Source organism: Clytia hemisphaerica, unplaced genomic scaffold, assembly GCF_902728285.1.
Source record: "Clytia hemisphaerica strain Z4C2 unplaced genomic scaffold, Clytia hemisphaerica genome assembly, whole genome shotgun sequence".
Lineage (NCBI taxonomy): Eukaryota > Metazoa > Cnidaria > Hydrozoa > Leptothecata > Clytiidae > Clytia > Clytia hemisphaerica.
Window position 1 is genome coordinate 1785742 of NW_027103962.1, and position 22573 is coordinate 1808314.

Genomic DNA, 22573 nt, shown 5'->3' on the forward strand with positions numbered 1-22573 from the left:
TAAGAGAATTGGTGTTTTAGGGTCCGCGAAGCCTGAAAATGTTCTTAACTTGTTCTTGATATTTTGGCCATCGAAGCCTTAAGTTCTTATATAGTTTGTTTTTATAAAAAGTCGTTTAAAAGATAACGACGTCTATTGAATAACTAATGACTACAACACAAATTTTTTAATGATAACGTCATCTACTTGATTTGTTATTTACAAGAAAGTTGTTGCCTAAAAAACAAATAATTCATCCCGTTTGTACTGACTGAGGATAAGTAATGTATGCTGTAGTCCCGTGGGGGCATGGCTTGGCAGCAGGTTTTAGGTGCCCCCTAAGAATTCAGGTGACCCCTAAGATTTAGGTAACCCCAGGTTGCCAAATATTTTAGGTGACCCCTAAGCCAATGACATGGCAAATTTTTTCGACAATCCTTTTCAAACAATCAAACAATACAACAGTTAGCTCTAGTTTAGACTATATTAGTAGTATATATTATTAGGCTAAATAGAATAAATGCCCTAAGAAATAAGAGATAAGCTAACTACTGAAGGTTCATGTTAGATTATCAAGGTTTTGTAAGTCAGGGCGAAGATCCCTAGCCACACAGATTTTTTATCTAAGTAAATGCAACAGGATTAAAGAATTTTTACAGATCAGCAGAAGCATTTTCATATTAGGGGGCTGAAGTTTAGTGACACCGCGAGGGCCAACCATAGTTTGGCCCGAGAGGGGGAAATTTTGAAAATTTGAGCTCTAGATTGCTTGAAAATGCACTCAAAACATGCACTTATAAGACAATTATGACAAATTAAAATAGAAAAACTTTGCATTTTGCAAAATAGCCATTTTTTAAAAAATTATTGGGGGCATAGCCCCCCCCCCCCCAGTTGCTACGGCACTGCAGATAATATATTAGATATCAAATTGTCAGTTTTTGAGCATTGCTTAGATTAAAATGTAAGATGAGAAAGTGCCAACCTATGGTCTGGTAGGCTGCTTATAATTCAATCACCAAATATAGAATCTAGCCCCCAGGTCCATCTGAGAAAATTAGGTGACCCCTAACATGGTTAGTCCCCCCTAGCCACAGTAAAAAATCAGGTACCAATTGCTGCTTGACCTTTTAGCCCCCCCCTCAGGCCAGGGGGGGTTCCAGCCATGGGGGGGGGCACTCATATGACGGTTTTAGAAACTATTTTTTAGTTCCTTGAGTTTTACCCTTATTTCAATGTCGTTATTTTTATTTGAAGTTTTCTAGTTTTTGGCTAAGCTGAGAGTGTAGGTCGCCAGAGGAGAACAGCAAAAACTATGGAGTCATCTTCAGAATGCATGTTCGATGGACGTTTAATCCGTTCAGTCCCAGGGATTTGATAAAGTCAATCAATATTACATACTGTAGTAGCTTCAAATCATCATACCATTTCGACAAAATAAAGAAGTGAAGCAAAAAGAGAAATTTTAGACACTCAAAGCACATTTCTTTATAAGAATACCCTATATATGGGGAAATTGTTTAAATCGTAGGAAAACCCTAAGAATGCCTCCAGGTAGAGTCTGAAAAGATCGTGATTAAGATTAGGAAGATACCCATTTTTTAGTAAAAAATTACTTGCTTGAACGTCACTTGAGAGCGGTTAAGGTATACTTTACACTAATAAGAGAATGATATTCTTGTAAGAAAGCAGAATTCTATTAAAAAATTAAAAAAAGCGATAGAAAGCGATAAAAAGCGCTAGAAAGCGATGGAATGTTTCCACCAAAAGTTGAAAAAAAATTTCTTCTTATCGTCCAGCGGGAACCAAGCTTAAGGGTGTGCCCTACAAGGGTCTTCTTTTAGCTCTATACACTGTAAGGGTGTGTTTGAATAGCAAGTCTGACAGTAGAAATCTGATGTATCTTTATAGTTTTGACCCGCACACATTTCGAATTGTTTTGCACATTGTGTCGACATCTCAGCAAAATATAAAAATGCAAAATGCACTGTAAGGGTACCTTTTCATTGCTCAAGGGCTGCACTGTAAGGGTCCGATTTTGAAAGCCATTGGCGGCACATGCCGTCGTTTAGAAGTCGAGTGACCCCCCCCCTCCCGGGGTGTAGTAATTTGTTACTTAAAAGCTGTCGGTAATATCAACAGGAATTGCAAAAGATGTTAAAAAATACAAAATAATAGAAATCCATTCACCTGAACCACTGGAGCCACACAAAGCAACAGTTTTCCCTGGTTCGATGTTCAAACTCAAATCTTCAATCACTACCTGTAAAGTGAATTGTTCGACAACCTTCATCTAATTTCGACACCCCTTTTAGAGATTGGAAAATAAGAAAATAAGAAGAAGCGCTGATGGAAATTAAATGTCTTTGCTTTGCGGTCAGGGAGGAAAAATATTTAGTCCATCAGTGTTTCCGACCTTCTTTTCCTATCTCCAAAGAAGGGTGTCGGAATAAGAAGAGGGATGTCGACATTAGACCAACTTAAGGTTAAGTGAAAAGTGCGAGTTTTGTGTAAAACGGTTTTAGGAGCTCTGACAGTACCTAGCAAATATACCGTATCTATAGAAACAGTGGCCAAAGCTAGTTCTAGAAATGGATTTTACAAAGCAAATTAGCACATTTTCTTAAAAGTTTGGTGAATTTTATGCGATAGAAAGCACATTAGTTGTCGTAAAATAGCCTTGTTTCAGATCTCTACATTGAAAGTAAAACCCATCACCAGATTTCAAAAAACATACCGCATAAAAATAAAGAAAGGGCGAAATTCAATTCGTCATTTTAAATGCGGCGCAAATCTTAAGGTTTCATTTTTTCTTACTGGAGTAAGATTGATCCTCTCTCGACCCTTCGGGACTTTAAACTCAATGAGTATTCTACCTGATCAGCTCGTGTAGGGTATGCAAATAAGACATTCTTGAACTCAATGTGTCCTTTCAGTGCAGATTTATCGATCCGTAAACCGCCGGACAACCTCATTGACGGACGACTCTCCATGTATTCAAAAACACGTGCGCCAGAACTCATTCCGCGCACCATTTGGCCGAACAATATTGAGATGGTGCTAAGCGATCTAAAAAAAATTGTTGAAATGATTGTTAAATGGGATAAACGTTTTTTTTTTAATAGAATATCCAACATTTTTGAAGCCTTCGAACGTTCTTAACTTTTTGAGTTTTAAGCCGGCAAATGTTCATAAAATGTTCTTCTTTTCACCATGTTGTGAAATTTTAATGTCATTTCCTAAGAATGTGGGTGTTTTAGAGTCCGCAAAGCCTTAACTTGTTCTTAAGATTTTGGCCACTAAAGCCTTATGTTCTCATATAGTTTGTTCTTATAAAAAACGTGTATTTTCATATCAAGAACAAAAATGAACGGTTTGTAGCGGCTTCATTCTCAGTTCAAAGTTGGGATTTTAATACGATCAAAAGCGTAGACAGAGGTGAAGAACGATCTGAGTAATATTGTTCACAGGGGAAGGGGGAGGGGTTATTATAAAGGGTATACTGCCACTATTATCCTGACTGATTGTAAAGCTTACTTCTGAATGGATTGAGTGGCAACCAGATAGCTCATCAGATCACCTGCCGCCATTTCTTTTCGGTCAATCAATACAGTTCCTATGGAAACCAAAACATTCAACTAACATTAGTCAGTTATGAAGATTATAGTTATAAAGATTACACTAACAGGCCGCGTACAATTCAACATTTACATAGTAAAATTTACGGAACACTAAATGATTTTGAATTAAAAACAACAGACATTATTTTTCAACAAACAGATGTGAAAAACATTACATTTCCTGCGAATAAAAATTGTTTACTTTCAAAAGATTTTCACAAAATGTTGAAATTGGCCAGAGATAATAAGAATACAGCTGAATCTGCATAACTCGAACCTCTATAACTCGAGGAATGTCTCCTTAACTCGATTAAGTTTTTTTTGTCCTTTCAGTTAACAATGCCTTAAATAAAACAAGTTTTTTTGTCCCTTCAGTTAACAATGTATTATAAACGTTACTCCATAACTAGAAATTTTCCTTAACTCGAACAAATTCTCGTGCGCGTTCGAGTTATGGACACTCAAGCAAAACATACCAGTATATAAAACGAGCAGTATGATTCCGTTGATTGCGAAGTTGGACAATGCTTGGAATGCACCGATACCTGCTCCCAAGATCTCATATTGGAAACGTGATTCTTGGATTTCTTTAGCATACCATCTAAAAAGAAACATACGATAATAGACGATATCGGCTTCACATGAAAACTCAGTTTTGACCCCGAGAATTCCCCACAATGCTTTGTGCGGAAAAAAATTTCACCGTGAACTTTTTTCCGCGCAAAACATTGTGGGCAATTTCCGGAGGTCAAATCTGAGTTTTCACGTTAAGCCGATATCGTCTATTAATGGCCACCTTTTTCTAGTTTTGGTTACAGGGAAATCAGGGTCAAAATTTCCCTCGGGAAAGTAAGTAAAGTAAATAAGTATTTGCACTAGACCAGGTAGATCGAATGCTGAAGTGGAGTGTCACACCTACTATCAACTCCTAGTTATTTACCGCCCAGATCAGGTTAACCAGTCTAAGCAACTCATTTTGATAAGTTCGCGTTGACCAGACATCGAACCTAAACCTTTGGATTGCAAGGCGAATGGTTCAACCGACCGAGCTACCCGGTCACGGGAAAGGCGTTCCCTAAAGTCCTACATTTCAAAGTGGTTATACAAATAAATTACATTCAGTAGTTATCATAGTACAAGTGACGCTTTCTAATTCGACTTCAAGCGGAATTGGATTTTCTTCGAATAAAAGAGCATATCGAATAGTAGTTCGTCATTTATGAGTGTTTCTTGTTGACGGACGGTGGATTTCAATATTATCAAATAATTGAGCATTTCGAACAATAGAACATCGAATTAGAGAGCGTCAACTGTAGTCTGTTTTAATGATTGATGACGCGACTATGGTGATTTTTTTGCCAGGCGACTTGATAAGTATATAAATGTATCTACCCAATTTCTTTATTTTCCATGGCAAAAGCTCTGACAGTTCTGATGTTCCCGACAGCCTCGTCAGCAATAGCCATCGCAAGTGAAATTTGTTCTTGAGCATCTTTTGATAGTTTCCGAAGTAATGAACCAAGACCTGTACCAACCTATATAAAAAAGATAACGCAAACAAAACGATATAGGTTTCGAGTAGTTTACACAATAGACAGCTCCAGGCTTTTAGGCCTTCTCTTGGTCTATAGGCACTGATATAGGCGGCCATTAGTGACCCCCACCGGGAATTGCTTATTAATATGTTTAAACATAATAGACAACTTTCACAAAAGATGTTTATCAATATTAATTTCAAATAAAAGAATGTTTAGAACACAGCTAATTGGCTTAGGTTTTGAAACTCTATATTGTTTCACTGCGCATGCAATTTACCCGGAGAATTTCAATATTCAAAACTAGAGTAGTGCTTATATCCCGAAGAGTAGGAGTTTTACGCTCGAAACGAAGGAAGATATGACGTAGCCTAGTTTTAGAGAGGTTGAGCATCGATCGCTTTTTCGCGACGACTGTAGAATTTCTTGCAGCCTTCATTCACGCCACGGCACTTTTTTATAGGCTTATTCAAGATCAAGTCAGACATTCCCGCTAAATGTCATTTTTTTTCTTATTATCATAAATTTATCAAAATTTCGTTTTAGATGCCTGTAACCTGTAAACAAAGGCTACCGGAAATTGGGTTCGAGTTTACCGGGGTCATAAGACAGATAGACAGACAGACAGACAGACAGACAGACAGACAGACAGACAGACAGACAGACAGACAGACAGACAGACAGACAGACAGACAGACAGACAGACAGACAGACAGACAGACAGACAGACAGACAGACAGACAGACAGACAGACAGACAGACAGACAGACAGACAGACAAATTTTCAAGGCTGACAGTGTGTTTGATTATTGTTGGGAAATTAAATTAGAAGAAGATTTTAAGGAGATTGTACTTTCTGTTTGAACACTTCCCCCCCCCTATTTGACACATACCATAATGATGCCAGGGAGGACCAACAACATCAGATAAGTCAGCTTCGGTGACAAAGCATACAACGTCATTCCACCACCAATAGCTTGAGTGACACTTCGTAAACCCTGTGACACAACTTGTTTGAAAGAACTCTTGAAATCTTGAATGTCTGTTGTTAACCTGCAGAGCAATGTAGAATTCGAGCAATTATGTTTTATATTTATTAATTTATCTCATTGATTTCAAGTTAGTTTACCATAGATAAATATCTAAACACAGTTTATACTTAAGACTTTAATCAAATGAGGTGAAATCATATTCAAAGAGTGCTCGATAAAACCAACCAGGAATAGAGCTTCTTTAATCAAAAATATATTTCAAAACCAAAAAATTTAAAAATCCATAACTCGGAGTTTCATGCTCCAAGCAATCATCAGATGTAACTAAAAAATTAAAAAGCTGTGTGAAAAAATATGTTACAAAATTGGTAAAATGCTGATTAAAAATTTAATCAGCATTTAACCTATGCTAGACGTCACCCGCGTTTTTTATACGCAATTAACGTCCATTCCACTTTGCAACTTTTTCGAATGATTTGAGCCCAGGTTTTTGAGCTCCAAACATTCGATTTTTTTGACGTCAGTTTAAACTTTTGAAGCCCTTGCAGTAGGGAAAAATCGAATTTGCGTCAAAACACTTGAAAGGCTTCTATTTCTCAAAAATCGTCAAAGTGGAACTCACTAAGAAACGAGATGAAAAATCCCGGTTTTTAGTGAGGTGCCCGCTAGTTCACATGGACCCGTAGAGCTAATGCCCACTAATGGCATGATTATGAGTTCGTGTATAACGGTATCTGTTGGTTTTCTAACAATTTTGGTGGCTGGCTAGAAGACAACGCCAAAGCGACTGTATTCACTCGACGGAATTTGCATTGAGAAAACTCATAATTCATGAGTGCAAAATAGACTTTTCTTGACAAACTAAAGGCCGGCGCAAATGAAGCCAACATTTGATCCAACATTGAAAATTTCGAATGTTGGATTGAATGTTGGATTCATTTGCGCCGGCCTTAAGCAAACTAACAGGTCAGCTTCAAATCGACAAGGCTTTGGTACAAAACTGTGATTTTTATGAACGCATTTTAGATTTAACAGTTGAAGTAAAAGTTTGTGTTGACCAGTTTTTGAGTTTGGTTGGACAATCATGTGCCCCCCATTCTCCCTAATCCTGGGGGATCCATTTTTGTGAAGGGTTTTACAGGGCGGAGAGAATTTTTTCTGATCAAAATGGGGGTTTGACCTTTATAGGGGGATCCAATACCCCTCTGCACACTATGTAGATGACAGGCGTCAAGTCAAGAACTAATCAAGACTATTTTAAATCATGTATAAAATTAAGAAACATATCAAAACATATATTTAGTCTAAACAATAGACAGCTCCAGGCTTTTAAGCCTTACTCTTGGTCTATAGGCATTGCGATGTATCCGGAGAATTTCAATATTCAAAACACGAGCAGAGCGCATATCCCGAATAGTAGGAGTTTTACGCTCGAAACAAAGGAAGATATGACGTAGCCTAATACCTATTAATGACTTCACCAGTTTTATGCTCGTCAAAGAACGCGACATCTTGTTCCATCAGGTTCTGGAATAATTTGATTCTTAACCTTGCTGCAAGGCGTTCACCGAAACACGACAATGACGTAATGTAAAGGAAAGTCAACGATGATTGGATGATGTAACTGATCACCAGTTTCTTGCAAGGTCCGTACAATTCCTCAAATACATCACCAATCTAGTAGAAAAATTCATTTGGGAATACTTGAAAATGCAACTATTAAAATCTTAAAACACAAGACTAGCTGTATTTTTTTGCTCCGAATTTCATGCTCTTTCCAATGGTAGTTAGTTAGTCGGCTATAAAAACTTTTGCCAGGCCTGATTTGCGGGCCCCGTCTCAAAAAAGTCTCAAAATCATATTCACTTTAGAACCAAGCACATGCAATTGTGTCCCACGAAAAATGGCAAGGATCCTAAGGGAGCAACATATATGAATCTTTGAATCTTGAACATAAATTGCGTAAATTTCGAAGAAAAGAATTCCGTTAATGCGTGAATTTGGAAAAAAAATGATCGCGTGAATTGAAGGTCCACTGAAGGGGGGGGGGTTATTATGTAAGGAGAGTGGATTGGTGTAAACCTTTGATACTGGAGTGAGCGGTTTATAAACCAATTATATATAACACGGACAGAAGAAGACGACTAGTTTGGATTACAAGGAAATACAGACACCTTTTATGCTGACAAAGCAATAATAATTAACAGAATTTTTTTTTCAAATTTGGTGCTTGCGCGGAGCAGAAGGTGGAGAAAATTGTTCTTTCTTTTGTGTGAAAAATGCTGTAATAAAATGGTAGCAAAGACGTAAAATAATGTCTTTTTAAAGAGCATCTAGTTGATAGATGTAGACATGCAGCACTAACCTCTGATTCATGACGTAGTAGTGTTGTTATCGAATTCACCAAGCCACCAAGCAGCAAAGGTATCTTAACATTAACCAGAGCTACTGCAAAAGCACATACTGCTGCAAATACGAACCACATTATATCTGGTTTCATAAGTTCCCATAACATTGCCCAGTTGAATTTGGCATCCTTCTTATTCTGTTTTTGATTGTGGAGGGATGAAATTCGAGTCTTGTGTGAAAGCTTGAACCGCTCGCATTGTGCCGTTTGAAAGAATAAGTTTTTGGAGAAAGGGAAAATGAGAAATCCAGAGGAATAGCAAATGTTTTTGAGAATGTTGCCACAATTTAGAGTAGAAGATTTTGCAGTTGTTTGTGAAGCTTTGAATGCCTTTTGCAGGAAGGTCCTAAAAGAAAAATAACATATCGTTTGACGAGAATGCATTTATAGGATTGAATGATAATATTGTATCAATCGCCTACCTCATGCTACCTAGACAACACACAAGGCAAATCAACAGAAAAATACATCTTATGCCTATGTTTAATCATTGTCTTAGTTCCTTCAGTACTGTGGGAAACTGAAATTTAAGGATTTTTTTTCAAAATCACAGTGCAAATGCATTTCTTAGATAGATAGGGTCGATATTTTACGTGGATAGCCCAGTAATCTAGGACTTTTAGACAGTCTTTCGATTGTTTTCACGGGGTCCACGGCCAGCCGGCTCGGCTATCTATGAACTGAACGGAACATTGGAAGGAGCGGGGATTCGAACCGCGAATCCCTGGTTTGAGACGCTGACGCCTTTGACCACTTGGCCACCGCTTTCTTCTCCGATTTGGCTAACTTAGAATAGGTCATAATTGGATTCGTTGGAAAGCTCCTTTCTAAATGACCGGCAGCCGAAAGAATTGTTTATAAATTAAAGGAAATTCAGCTTGGCAGTATTGGAAGAGTTTACAAGCTGAGAAACAATTTATGTTGATAGCCAGGAGGGCTTTATGTATATATCAGTGAATGTTCCTCAAGCCTTGTGGTGTTGTTTTTATTTTGGTCCACAATTCATCCCCTTTATCAAGGTTCATGCAAAATCTAAAATGATCCGATGGTTTGAGATATCTATTAACTGCAGAAAACTATCTGCATAATCTCTCATTTTCGTTTAACTTTTTCCAATGTCAAGATAGCACAATTTCAAATTTCTGCAAAAAAGTTCTTTACAAGGTTCTTACGGTGAAATTTTATTTAATTTTGATCATTAAATGCCGAAGACTAGTTTGAATATCTCAACTTTAGAAAATAGTTGGGCAAAAATATTTTGCGCTTTTCCTCAGGACAATTTAGAAGGAATCAACATGCCAAATATCTCCAACCATCTGAAAAAAAATGGCAATGACGCTCACCTGCTTTGAGTCCTGATATAAGAAGATTCATGTTGAATAAGTGTATTGCGACTTAATGACAGTCCACCAGGAACCTTTGATAAAGCATTACGAAGACAAGAAGCATGAATGAAAGCCTTGTTCAGCAGATGAAGATACATTTGTAAGTCATCTATCTTTTTATGTTTTTTTCTTTAGTATGAATGCTGCCTGAGAAAAAATAAACCAAAGTAAATAGAACAGTTACAACTCAAAGTTTGGAGATTTCATTTAAAAGAGAGTCTTGAATGCTATAATCGAAGTAACTGATACCTTGGAAGGCATCCGGAAACAGTGCAGAGTCTTTTTACACTGCCCGTAGGAAATAAATGTTTAGCTTATTTCTAAAATTTCATTTCTTTCAAATTTCATTTCTAAGCTATTATTTGAGCATATCGAGAAAGATGACGCTGAAGTAAATGTGGATAAAATGTGTCAAGTAAATCTAATGGGGCAAATGTGTGAGCAGTTTACAAAGTTTTTTATAAATCTTCATACTATAAGCAACAAGCTAGATGCTGAATGGACCTACCTGATGATGAAAGTTAGATAGCAATGCGAGGAGAAAAAAATCAGTCAGAAAATATATCGTTTAGCGAAAATGCATAACGCAATAAATTCATCATTGATTGTTGATGGGGGGAGAGGGAAGGGTTGTAGGGAAAAATTAATAGAAAGTTCTGGTCGCAAAAATCAGTTTTATTGACAATTGAATCATGCTTGATGGTGAGCATTGTTATCAATAATGTTTTTGTGTGAAGAACATAGAAATACAAGGAAAACATATAATGAAAATCTGCAAAGACGGCGATTTCCGGCATTTTCAACCGGAGAAAATTTTTTCTCAAAAATCGAACTCGGCCATGTTTTGAGCATTGCAAATACGCATCTTTCTGCAAAAAATCAGAAAAAGCTAAAGATGAAAATTCGAGAAAATGTAAAAAAACGGTTTTCCGGCATATTTCTGGCATTTTCGGCCGGGAAAAAATATTTTTCGAAAATCGGGCTCCGTCACATTTTAGGTATTGTCATTTTGCATCAGTGTGCAAAATTTCATGAAAAAATATAAAGTAACAACAAGCTCGAGAAATTCAAGAAAATACCGTTTTTCCGGCGAAAATAGGCTGTGTTCCGGCGATTTTTAGAAAGTTCCGGCTTCAAAAATCACTTTTATTGACAATTAAACCATGCTTGATGGTGGGCATTGCTATCAATAATGTTTTTGTGTGAAAAAACAACGAAATATAAGGAAAAAGTCCGATGAAAATCTGCAAAAAAAACGGCGATTTCCGGGATATTTCCGGCATTTTCAGCCGGAATAGAATTTTTCTCAAAAATCGGACTAGGCCATGTTTTAGACATTGTTAATACGCATCTTTGTGCAAAAAATCAGAAAAAACTAATGATGAAATCTCGAGAAAATGCCAAAAAACCGGTTTTTTTCCGGCATATTTCCGGCATTTTCGGCCGGAAAAGTACGTTAATTGAAAATCAGGCTCTGTCATATTTTAGGTATTGCCATTTTGCATCAGTGTGCAAAATTTCATGAAAAAATACAAAGTACAGCTCGAGAAATTCAAGAAATACCGTTTTTCCGACGAAAATAGGCTGTTCCGGCAATTTTTAGAAAGTTCCGGCTTCAAAAATCACTTTTATTGACAATTAAACCATGCTTGATGGTGGGCATTGCTACAAATAATGTTTTTGTGTGAAAAAACAACGAAATATAAGGAAAAAGTCCAATGAAAATCTGCAAAAAACGGCGATTTCCGGGATATTTCCGGCATTTTCAGCCGGAATAGAATTTTTCTCAAAAATCGGACTAATCCATGTTTTAGGCATTGCTAATACGCATCTCTTTGTGCAAAAAAATCAGAAAAAACTAATGGTGAAATCTCGAGAAAATGCCAAAAAACCGGTTTTTCCGGCATATTTCCGGCATTTTCGGCCGGAAATGAATTTTTTTCGAAAATCGGGCTCCGTCACATTTTGGGCATTACCATTTTGCATCTTTGTGCCAAAAATTAGGAAAAACTAATGAGCCAATCCCGAGAAAAGCTAGTAACGAACGGACGAACGGACGAACGGACGAACGGACGAACGAACGAACAGAGGTTAATTTATAGGACCTACAGCCCACCGGGGTAGGTCCAAAAAATCAATTATTCATCATCGTCTAACTTTACAAAAACATTAGAACAAAAATGTTCTTTAAAATAACCTGCTCCTTGTTCCTCATACTCCTCTCTGGAGATTGAAATTGTCGACAAATCATTATTATTAACAAAGTCTCTTGCTCCATACCAAGAATCTAACAATGCATTTTTAGACATAGTTACATTGAATTTAGACTGAAATGGTAACAATGCCATTAGTTCAGATTCCAATCTGCTTTGAAAACCTGGTAACAAAGTTGGTCCACCAGTACATAAGACATTTTGAACCATTTGTGCTTGTTTCTGTGGTGAATAGTTCTTCAGAACATATTCAATCATGCCTGAGATACCTTCCTGCTCAACACCCACAACTGAAGGCTGGTATAATATCTCAGGTACACGAACCTGTTCAGTATCATAAGGTAAGTGTTGGTAAACCTGACCACGCCCAACCATAAGGCGGTTCAGGGTAAGTTGGTGTTGACTCAAATGCTGCTCAATTTCATTAAGTCGTTCTTGATCTGCTTCATCCTCAGATTCACTGCCATCTTTGTTTATATATTTATAAACGTCCCAGTCCTCATCCTTCATACCAAATGTATCCTCCTTTTGCGCTTTCGGATTTGGATTATCCCCTTTAGCTAACTGACTCAAAATTCGCATGCGCTCTTTAGATGCATAACTTTTTCTCTTGCTTAATGCTTGTTTACGAGAATTTCTTGATCGCCTTTTATCTGTAAGTTGAAGTTTTTCATCTTCCAGGTTAGCAATCAACTTCAAAATATCATCTAAGGATACAGCTTCTTCTTCACTTTCACAATGGTTTAAACCCATCAAATATTTACGACTTTTCTCTTGTCGTTCCAAAATTTTATCTTCCAATTCTTTGATGATAGTATGAAGATCAGTGTCTTTTTTAAGACCCTCTTGTTTCAATCGCTGTTTAAACAAAGTCATATTGGTATACTCAAGTTCTTCAATTTCTTGGAATTTCTTCAATTGCTCTTTTTCATTTTTGATTTTTTCTTCACGCTTTTTCTGATTGATGTCTTTTAAACGTCTTGCTTGCGTTTTTCGTAATTCCAAATCTTTCTCAGTTGTAGTGTTAATAATAGGAAGTTGAATGGTGAGAGCCTTCTCATTAGTAAAAGCTGGTGTTTGCCATTTTTTCAACTCTTCAAAATAATCGGAAGCAATGTAAGAATGTCCAATAAGAAGCTCTTGAGCACGTGATAAATTAAAATTTCCCATTTGTGTAGGATGTCTAAGTTGTAGTAATCGTCTTAAGAAAATCATCATGTTTAATCCTCCAACATTAAGCCTACGACTATCAGCCGGTTTAAACTGTCCATCAACAATAGGAAGAACATGGGAAGTCTGGTAACCACAACGTAATATTAACCCATCCTTAATATCAATTGATTTGTTATGGTACCAGCTTAGTAAACTATCAACACTGTAGATTATGTTTGGTACGGTATAACATTCAAATAATAATTCGGACATGTGGTCACGAAATGCATTAGGAATACAAACAGCTTCGGTTAAGCTAACAGGATGGTTGATGGATTCAGTATTAATACCAAGGTGGGAGAACATGTAATCAAAAGCAGATTCCTGTGTGTCCATATGAGATACGGTATCTATATCAAATTGAGTACGCACATTCCATTTCAAGTCCTCTAAATCTGTAATATCATTGCCAAAGAATTGACTACCGGCTTCACTTTCCTTTTTACCTCTCAGTTTCGCAATCAGGTTACGAAATACAAGCCTTGGTTCAGCCTCGTTAGACCATCCTACGCGACATGAGTGGCTTCCATTATCAATAACAATGATTGGTGCTGTCTGTTCTTTGTTTGGGTATTGGTGACATACATCTGCAGAAAATTCGGCATCTTTGAAGAAGAATTTTTGTGGCATGTTTATTTCAAAATTTTTGAAACTGTATCATCAAGTAGAATTATATTTGATAGATCTAAAACACAAAAACAGTTTTATAACAACACTTTTGATTATCTGAATTAATAATCTATGTAGAAAAACTTTCAATATTTTATAATTTAATACATATAGTGTAAACATAATCTTACGTGTAGCCATTTTTAAAATCAACAATTTTCTTTAATACTTACTTAAATCTGCTAGAGCAATTTTAGAAGATAAAAACAAGAGCTTTAAAAGGCATTTTCTGAGATAAATGATGGAAGCACGCCAAACATAAAATTTTCTCTATAAAAGTAACGTAGTCGTCTAAGAAAACAGCTATTTTTTTTTAGAATCTTCCTTAGTTTTTCTATTTATAAAAAGTAGATTGCTGACGTGTGGAAAGGAATTTCGGCATGACTGATCCTTTTGTTTCGATAATAACATCAAAGCGGGAATTAATTTTCCTCTCAATTCTTTCTTTCCTTTTTCTTTCTTATCAGTTCACGCTTTCTCTCACTACTTTCAAAGCGTGGTTAGCTCAAGCGGTTAAATCGTCTGTCTCATATGCATGGGGCTCCGAGTTCGATTCCAATTTTTTCAATTCTTGATTTTTTTTGTGATTCTCTCATCACTTTAATTTTGTATCACATTTTAATTAAGAGTGAAGAGATATCGACGCGCTATGTAATGTTAATTGCTATTAGTAATTACGCGTTCAATTCGAATCTATGATCTGTTCCCTCCTAGTGAGGAGTTTAATACTCTTATAACAACCGTATTTTATAAGCATTGAATACTGAAATTCAAATAACGACCACGCAAGAAAGATAAGCAAACAATTGGATCAAGTGCCAAACATTTGACCCCTAAATCAATTATTATTCTGCCTTTAGGCAATTACTTTTTTATTTTCTGGTTTACGGACATTATGAGGAAAAGTTTTGGACAGGAGGATGGAAAAAAAATAAAAATAAAATTGATGTTTTAAATTTTTTTTATTTCCCTTTTAAAAATCTGAAATCGGAGGAAATAATAAAATAAAATTTTATAAAATTTCTTTAACCCTATTCGGCCTAGGGGGGGGGGGCTCTTTCTGTTCGGAGGTCAAACTATTGCTAACAGCTCCTGAAATAATAGAGCTTTTGCCGTGAAATTTTCTGTAAATTCCTAACTTTTATTTAGCTTCAAAATAAAAAAAATTTGACACCTAAATATTTTCACACCTTGAGCAAGATGACATTTCTGACAGTCAGGTGTCACAAAAATTGACACTTTTCCAATACAAATTTATTTTCATTGTCAAATATATCGTTTAAACCGTAATTTATTGAATATTTAGGATAAAATGAGCATTTTAAACTCAGGCAACTTTTTTCTAAAGCCTTTGTTAAAATACAATAGCTATTTATAAGAACAAAGGAAATTTTCAGTTTTTGCTCACTTTGGGCATGATGAGTGACGTCATCAAAAAAATTTTTTGTCAAAAGTTACCTTACGTCACAAGGATCTTGTGTGCCAAATTTCATCCAAAAAGACCCACTAGATCAAAAGTTAATGGGTGGTACAGGAAAAGCCCCCCCTAGTTCTGAACCGCCCCTAAAAGCCTAGGTTGAATAGGGTTAAGTATAGATTTTTTAGATTTAAAGACAAAAGAATAAAGTGCTAGATGTTGTTATAGATAGAGTCTATGGATAAAAAACACTAAAAATAAACTGAACCAAAAAATGTACACATAAAGAATGATATGTGTATATGTTAGACTGACGAAGGTTTCTATTTTAATAGGGTTCCTCCTTAGGGTTCCCACTTTAGGGTTCCCACTTAGGTTCCCCCATCCCACTTTTCTGGTATGCCTATTTTTAAATCTAATTATATATAATCTATATCTTATTCTCTTGAATTCTAACAATCACATAAAGGACTTTAAATAAAAGCGATTACAAAAGAAAGAAAAAACTTAAGAAAACCCATTGTGTACACAAAGAGTTATATAATTTAGTTTGTTTTTTTGTGGATAGGGAAATTCCATGGGGAAGTTCCCTGACATTAAGGGAAGGATCAAAGTATCTTTACATTGGCAGAATATGGCACAGCTGTGTTAGATCATTTAACCCCCTCTCTCTTTCTCTTCTTTTCTTTTGTTTTCCTGTTTAAGTATAGGTTTTTTATTTATTTCTTCTTTTTTAAGGTCGGAGGAGAAAAAGTAAATAAAAGTTTTTGAAATCTCTATTTTATTTTTTTTAAATTTTGGCAAAAATAACGTCGGCGGATCTGTAAACCAATAAATAAAAAAGTATTTGCCTCAAAGTATAAAACGAGAAGTTCAATGATTCTGAAAGAAGTTATTTGACGATTCTCTTACAAAGAATTGCTCGCTCACTCGCTGGCTGAAAGTGAAAGTGAAACTTTAAACTGAAACTGTCAGTCAGCAAACGCAGGCGCAAACGCAGGCGCAAACGCCTATACCCATTCTTCTATAAATCAGCCTTGAATAATTGCTTGTGGCAAAAAAAAGATTGAAGAAAAAAAAACTTAAAAAAGTTCTTATTAAGTGATGCTATCATACCGTAGGATCGTCTAATATCGACTTACGTCTTCTAATCTCGACATAGCTGTAGGCTGGTCTTCGAAATAAAAAATCAAACATAAACAAATACATACCAAAGTTATCAATCAATCACTAAATTGTACTCTCTCTCTATCACGTCACAGATTGTTAATATAATATAAGAAATGTGAACTGTTATTACTTATATTTGAAAAGAACACTTTAACGATGTAGTAATCACTAAAAAACTAATTAGCATGCTTTCAACGAAGATGCCCAAATCACAACAACATTTTACACGCAAGGAATTCTTTAGTAGACCTTTTTACCGTGAACCGAAAATAATTAAAAGAACCCGGTTTCCTTATGAATTTGAAAAGGGACCGGGTGTGCTAGGTGCGGCGCCTAGAAGTTTAACGCGGCCTCCTAGCACCTAGAGCGTGTGCTTGCAATAAATAATAAGGAAATGGAAACCAGGTCGACTAAGCGTGCAAATTATTTTTATCACGTGACTTGAAGCGTAATAAAGTTGTAAAATTTTAATGATGGACACGAGAAAGCTACGAGGAAGTTTGCATGCGTTTCGTGTGTTGTGTAAAACTGCTTATAATTTGGCTGTTTTTTTAATTGAAAGGATTGCAATGTTTACTGAACTTCTATTTTGATGGATGAACTTGTTCGATAAGAATGATACCATACCAAGAATTTCATTCAAGGTTTGTTTTGATTATTTTGCAGATCCGGTGTCGAGATTGGAAGACGTATGTCAAGATTAGACCAACTTACTGTAACCAACCCCCAGAGCCTCCATCAAGACAGCTAGGTACCCTTAATGGATAGGTAACCCCAAAGAATTGCAAGGCATTAGCCCCCCTCTACTAACCTGGCCTAGGGCTAGGCTAGGTGCCCTTCAGATTTCTGGGGGGGCTGACACTATGAAAATAGTTACGGTTTTTCAGAGGAAGAAAACACGAAGCGCTCGCTGGAAAAAGGCAGTTTTGATTTTATTATTCAAAATTTCTTCATCAGAATTTCATGAAATTTTAGTATATAAGAATCCTATATAGTTATTATATACATTAGATAACATACTAAAATTTCTATTCAAAATTCCTTCTAGATCCTGAGAAAATTGACATAAACACTCAGCCCCCCCCCTAGCAAGCTAGCCCCCAGTATTTTTTGAAAAATACAGCCCCCAATCTCCCCAAATCGAGCAAAAAAATGAAAATGGTTAAGCCCCCCCCTAGCTCAGCTCAGGAGGACCCTGCTGACGCACCGGACTTAACGAACACCGGACATCAGTCTGAGAAATCTTTCTAATTGCACGCTTAAAATTCCGAGATTTAAACGAGTAATTGCACAGCTATCAAATTGTAAGGTTTTTAAAAGTGTTTTTACCTATCAATTTCATGTTCCAAATAATCTAAATCAGTATTATAATCATTGCTTACATTGAGATACATCATTTACAAGTTATTCGAAAAGAAATGAAAACACTTTTCGTTTGTGCGAGTTCAAAATAGACGATTTTCCTTGAGTTTTCTTGGAAAAAAATCTGGAATGCTTGGTCAATTTTACGCAAAATTTTACGAAGATTCCAATTCAAAAATTAGTTTTTGTCCGTTTGACCATGGTTCCATCCGTTTAAAAAAAAAGTAAGCCCCACTATATTGCTCAAGCTTCTTCAAGCAGGGCGGAAAATTAAGCGTACAATTGCACATGGCAGTGTAGCTCTAAAGCTCTAAAACAGCATCTAATAACATGAAAACCAGAATATGATTCTTCAATGGGAATCAAAACTATAAAGTGCACTTACAAATATCAATTTGTTAGATATAACAAAATATATAACGGCACTGTCATCATTGACAATAAAACAAACAATATTATGTCAAGAGCCTTGTAAAACATTCCAACAACTTCCATCGAAATGATCTATCACAGCTCAGTCTACCATTTTAGCGCGGTCCGAGGATTGAGCCGAGAACTCTCGCAGAGCGCCCGAGCTCCCACGCGGCGCGCACCGCGGGGATGAAAAACTTCAATCTGTCAATCATTTTCTCAAGCGAAGAGTACGCGAAGCGATTCTAGCTTTACGATAGTGCCGCGGATCATCAATAGATAGTATTCAATTATCATTATCCCTTTATTTTCATTACTAGAACTTTTGCAAAAAAAAAAAGAAAAATAGAAAAGTTGTATTTTTTACTGCTCTATTCACATACTGAATTTGAAAGATCTTCTATGTGGCGTTTTTTTGTAAACTTCAAAAAACTGATTTTTGTCCCGCCTTTGCGGGATTTTGGCCCAAGTGCTTGAGTGCAGCACAGGGTATAAAATCCAAATATGCGTTTCCCGTAATTTTTGTATGAAGAGTTAGGTCTACACTGCATGGGTGGACTCGGGCAGACTATGATAAGCGCGCATTTACAAGTTTACGCCTGCGGAAGTTAAGCGTGAAATTAGAAGGATTTCTCAGACTGGACATCAAAAGTCCGGTGTAAAATGAGAATTTTTTTTACCACCGGACAATTTCTACACCGGACTTAAGGAAGTCGGATCTCCGTTGTCGGAGAAGGATATTTTTTTCCCACTGGACAATCAAAACACTGGACATGACCAGTCTGGTGTTTCTTAATTTTTTGTTTCATAAATGTCCGGTGTCCAAAATTCCCTGTATGCGGTGTAGCGAAAGGATACTTTCGTATATATTCCTCCATATATCTTTAGATATAAGTGAACAAAAAAGTAAAATCAACACAGTTTGTTTTTTACGATATTTCGTTCCATTTTCAGAACTTCATCAGGTATAATACTGCACAAGCGTTAACACATTTTTAAATGCTACAAAAATCAGTGATGCGTAAAAAAGGCGAGAAATAAAAAATTCTAATGAACAAAGGAAAAAATTCTATAGGGAATAAAACAAAGAAAATGTTAAAAAGATTTAATAAAAATAGGTGCATAGCGATAATATTTACAACGTTAAAACAGTACAATAAAATTGATGAAAACAACCCCGTGGGGAATAATCGTCGAAAACAATAAAACTAAAAATTAAACAAAAAAGGTTTCGAATTAGCACAGTAAACGCAGTGGAAATTAAAACGGAAAATTAAATGCTCGTGTCCCCTTCTGGTTTATTCAGGACAAAAAGCAAAACAAAAAGAAATTACGGAACAAAACATGGGAACACCTGATACTAGTAGAGCACACAACTGTGCTGTAGGCATGCCCGTAGGTCATACCAAGCAGTCCAAAGAAGGGCGTTCTCCCAAAAACGACCGGTCATAACCAAATGACCGCAGTATAAGCTCAATACTAGCATCAGTTATCCCCAGAAAACTGAGGAGTTCAAAAAATGGCCTAATCCGGAACAACAACTTCACGATCGTTCAACCCGTGAGGAAGGAACGTATTAAGTTTATATTGCCAAAAACGTTCTCTCTTCCTGACATCTTCAAGGCTATTTCCCTGGTCAATAAGAGTGTATTCAAAATCTGCAAAACCGGAAATGACCAGGTAGGTCAAAAATGTTCGTGAAGTTCTTGTTGTGGCACAGTTTTGTCCTTGTGATATTTGTTACACGATTTATAATTACTGAACCTAGTTCTAAAAGGAGTCGTGCAACTACCCACCGACATACTGAAATACCGCAGGTTTTGCATCTAAGAAGGTATACAACATTGGAAGAGCTACAGTTCATAGATAACCCACGAATGTTGTATATCTTTCCATTCCTAGAAGCAAACTCTGATGTATTCTTAACTGAAGGACAAACACCACAGCGTTTTCCAAGACATGGTTCACTCTGGCCTTTGTTATCATCCCCCAAGGTAGGGACTTTCGCGCGAACCAACATATCTTTAAGACTTTTCCCCTTGCGAAAGCCCACTAACGGCACGTCTTGGAAAACCTTTTGGTGTACTTTATCAAAAGATAAAATAGAGTGTGCTTTCCTTACAATCCTATAAAGGTTCCGGAACGCAGGATGGTAAGTTATCATAAGAGTGAGCTTATATTTCTTTACACTCTTTTCCTGCTGTAACAGATCCTTTCTATCGAACTTCCGACCCTGTATCACCTTCTTGCGCACCAATCTCTGGCAATATCCTCGCTTGAGTAGCCACTTTTCCAAATCATCGCATCTTTTGTCAAACAACTCGGGCTTCGAACAGATACGGTTTAGCCTTAATGTTTGACTATATGGTATAGACGTCTTACAATGATCCGGATGGCATGTTGCATCAAGATATTGGTGCGTGTCAGTTGGTTTTACATAGAGGTCGGTCTCTAACTTATCCCCTTTACGACTGACCTTAACATCCAAGAAATTGATTTCTAAGTCGGAAAAGTCTGCCGTAAATTTGATAGAAGGATGCTCGGCATTCAAATATGTCAGAAATTCGTTTAAAGACTCTTCCCCGTGTTCCCAAAGCAAAAAGACATCGTCGATGTATCTCCACCAGACTAAAGGCTTAAGACGGTTAGTGTAAAACGCAGGTCACAGGTCACAGGTCACAGGTCAGTGATGACAGGTTAACTCTAATCAATGTCATTGCAGAGGAAAATGTTTGGAAAACACAAAGAATTATCAAAAACATAATTCTCAAGCAATTTCATCCATATAAAACCATTTCAAACATCAAAATTTAACCATGTGCTTTTATCGATCTTTCGTGGTTTGCGCCGTGTATAACGCAGACCAGAAAATATTTGAAACCATATTATACGTATAACAGGTATATTACATATTGTAATGTTTGTAATGTTATATGATGGTTACATATAATAAAACAAATCGCTCTAAAACTACCTTCTCAGAGAACTCACGAGCTTCTGATTGGTGTAATTTTATATCCAGCCATATTGTTATCATCACATTCGGCATGCTGAATATTTTTGGTGTTTTTCTCTTGTAAGACATGATATTTTGTAATTCTGTCAATATTTTTGTCAAAAATTGTCATTAAGTCATTAAAATGACAATTGAATAATTAATTAGTTTCATCCTTCTAAAACCACTCTCTTAGGGACCTCACAAGCTTCTGATTGGTGCCGTTTTATATCCATTCACACTATCTAGACAGTGGTTGAAGATGAAAATCTAAAAAAGCCGAAATGTTCTCCGTGTAAAACGAAGAATTAGAAATCACTGGTCGACCTGGAACGTTATAGAGCCGCTTGTGAATTTTAGGTAATAAATAAAAGCGACCTAACTTGGGATTGTTGACAAGAAAATAGTCCAGTGTCTCATGAGAAATGTCACCTCTATCATTGATCTTGTTTAGACAGGATTTTATTGTCTGAACAGAGGACCGACAGCATCATCCTCGAGTCTCTCATAGACGTTTTCGTCACTAAGCTGAGACTCAGCCTCTTTAAGATAATCTTCCCTATCCCAGATCACTATCCCCGAACCTTTGTCAGCCCCTTTTATAATAATAGAATTGTCATTTCTCAAGCTAGCAATCGCTTTTCTCTCCTCTCCTCTCCTCTCCGCTTTTCTCTCCTCCCTCTCCTCCCTTGTCACATTATATATCTTTAGATATATATATGGAGGAATATATACGAATAGGACTCTCTTTTAAAAATGGGTTAAAGTTATATAAAAGTGGAGACAAATACAATTTACAAAACAAAATCAAACCTTTTCACCCTTCCCACCTTTTCTTTTACCTCTTGCATGCACATGACTTACCTTCTTGCAGAGCCTGTTAGTTATAAATTGCGCTCATCTTATAAAAAACGCCTCGCTCGTTATCTGATTATCTGATATTCCGATGGTGGATTGGCGGCCGCCCACGCTAAAGCTCTAAAGGGAGCGGGCCAATTTCCGTTGAAAATTTTCCCGACCTTCAGAACTTTAGAGTGTCAATCTATCAAACAAATAAACATTAAAAGAAATTAAACAATTACTGAAGAATAAATTATAGATTAAATCAGTCCCTACTAATATCCATGAGAAAAGCTGTATAAAAGATGATCGATATTTTATTACCAGGAGCATGTCTTGTGGCTAGCAGAACTACCTTTAAAGCCC

General features: G+C 36.5%; 2 protein-coding genes across 2 annotated transcripts in view; both read right to left on the minus strand.

The window, feature by feature from the left end:
- LOC136810287 (mitochondrial potassium channel ATP-binding subunit-like) overlaps positions 1 to 10067 on the minus strand; it is a 36912-nt gene extending 26845 nt beyond the window's left edge. The window contains exons 1-9 of the mRNA XM_067066856.1: positions 9877 to 10067; positions 8492 to 8879; positions 7592 to 7803; positions 6028 to 6187; positions 4992 to 5134; positions 4076 to 4200; positions 3517 to 3595; positions 2856 to 3048; positions 2170 to 2242 (exon numbers count right to left, since the gene is read on the minus strand). Coding sequence (XP_066922957.1) covers positions 2170 to 2242; positions 2856 to 3048; positions 3517 to 3595; positions 4076 to 4200; positions 4992 to 5134; positions 6028 to 6187; positions 7592 to 7803; positions 8492 to 8879; positions 9877 to 10016 — 1513 coding nt within the window. The 5' untranslated portion in view covers positions 10017 to 10067. The remainder of the gene's footprint in view (positions 1 to 2169; positions 2243 to 2855; positions 3049 to 3516; positions 3596 to 4075; positions 4201 to 4991; positions 5135 to 6027; positions 6188 to 7591; positions 7804 to 8491; positions 8880 to 9876) is intronic.
- A 247-nt stretch (positions 10068 to 10314) lies between these two features.
- On the minus strand, positions 10315 to 14030 carry LOC136810288 (actin-related protein 5-like). The gene is made up of 2 exons (XM_067066857.1): positions 12043 to 14030; positions 10315 to 10397 (listed from the first exon to the last, which is right to left on the minus strand). Exon 1 carries the CDS (start codon positions 13971 to 13973, stop codon positions 12057 to 12059), a length of 1917 nt encoding a protein of 638 aa, XP_066922958.1. The 5' UTR covers positions 13974 to 14030; the 3' UTR covers positions 10315 to 10397; positions 12043 to 12056.
- Positions 14031 to 22573: the final 8543 nt, after the last annotated feature.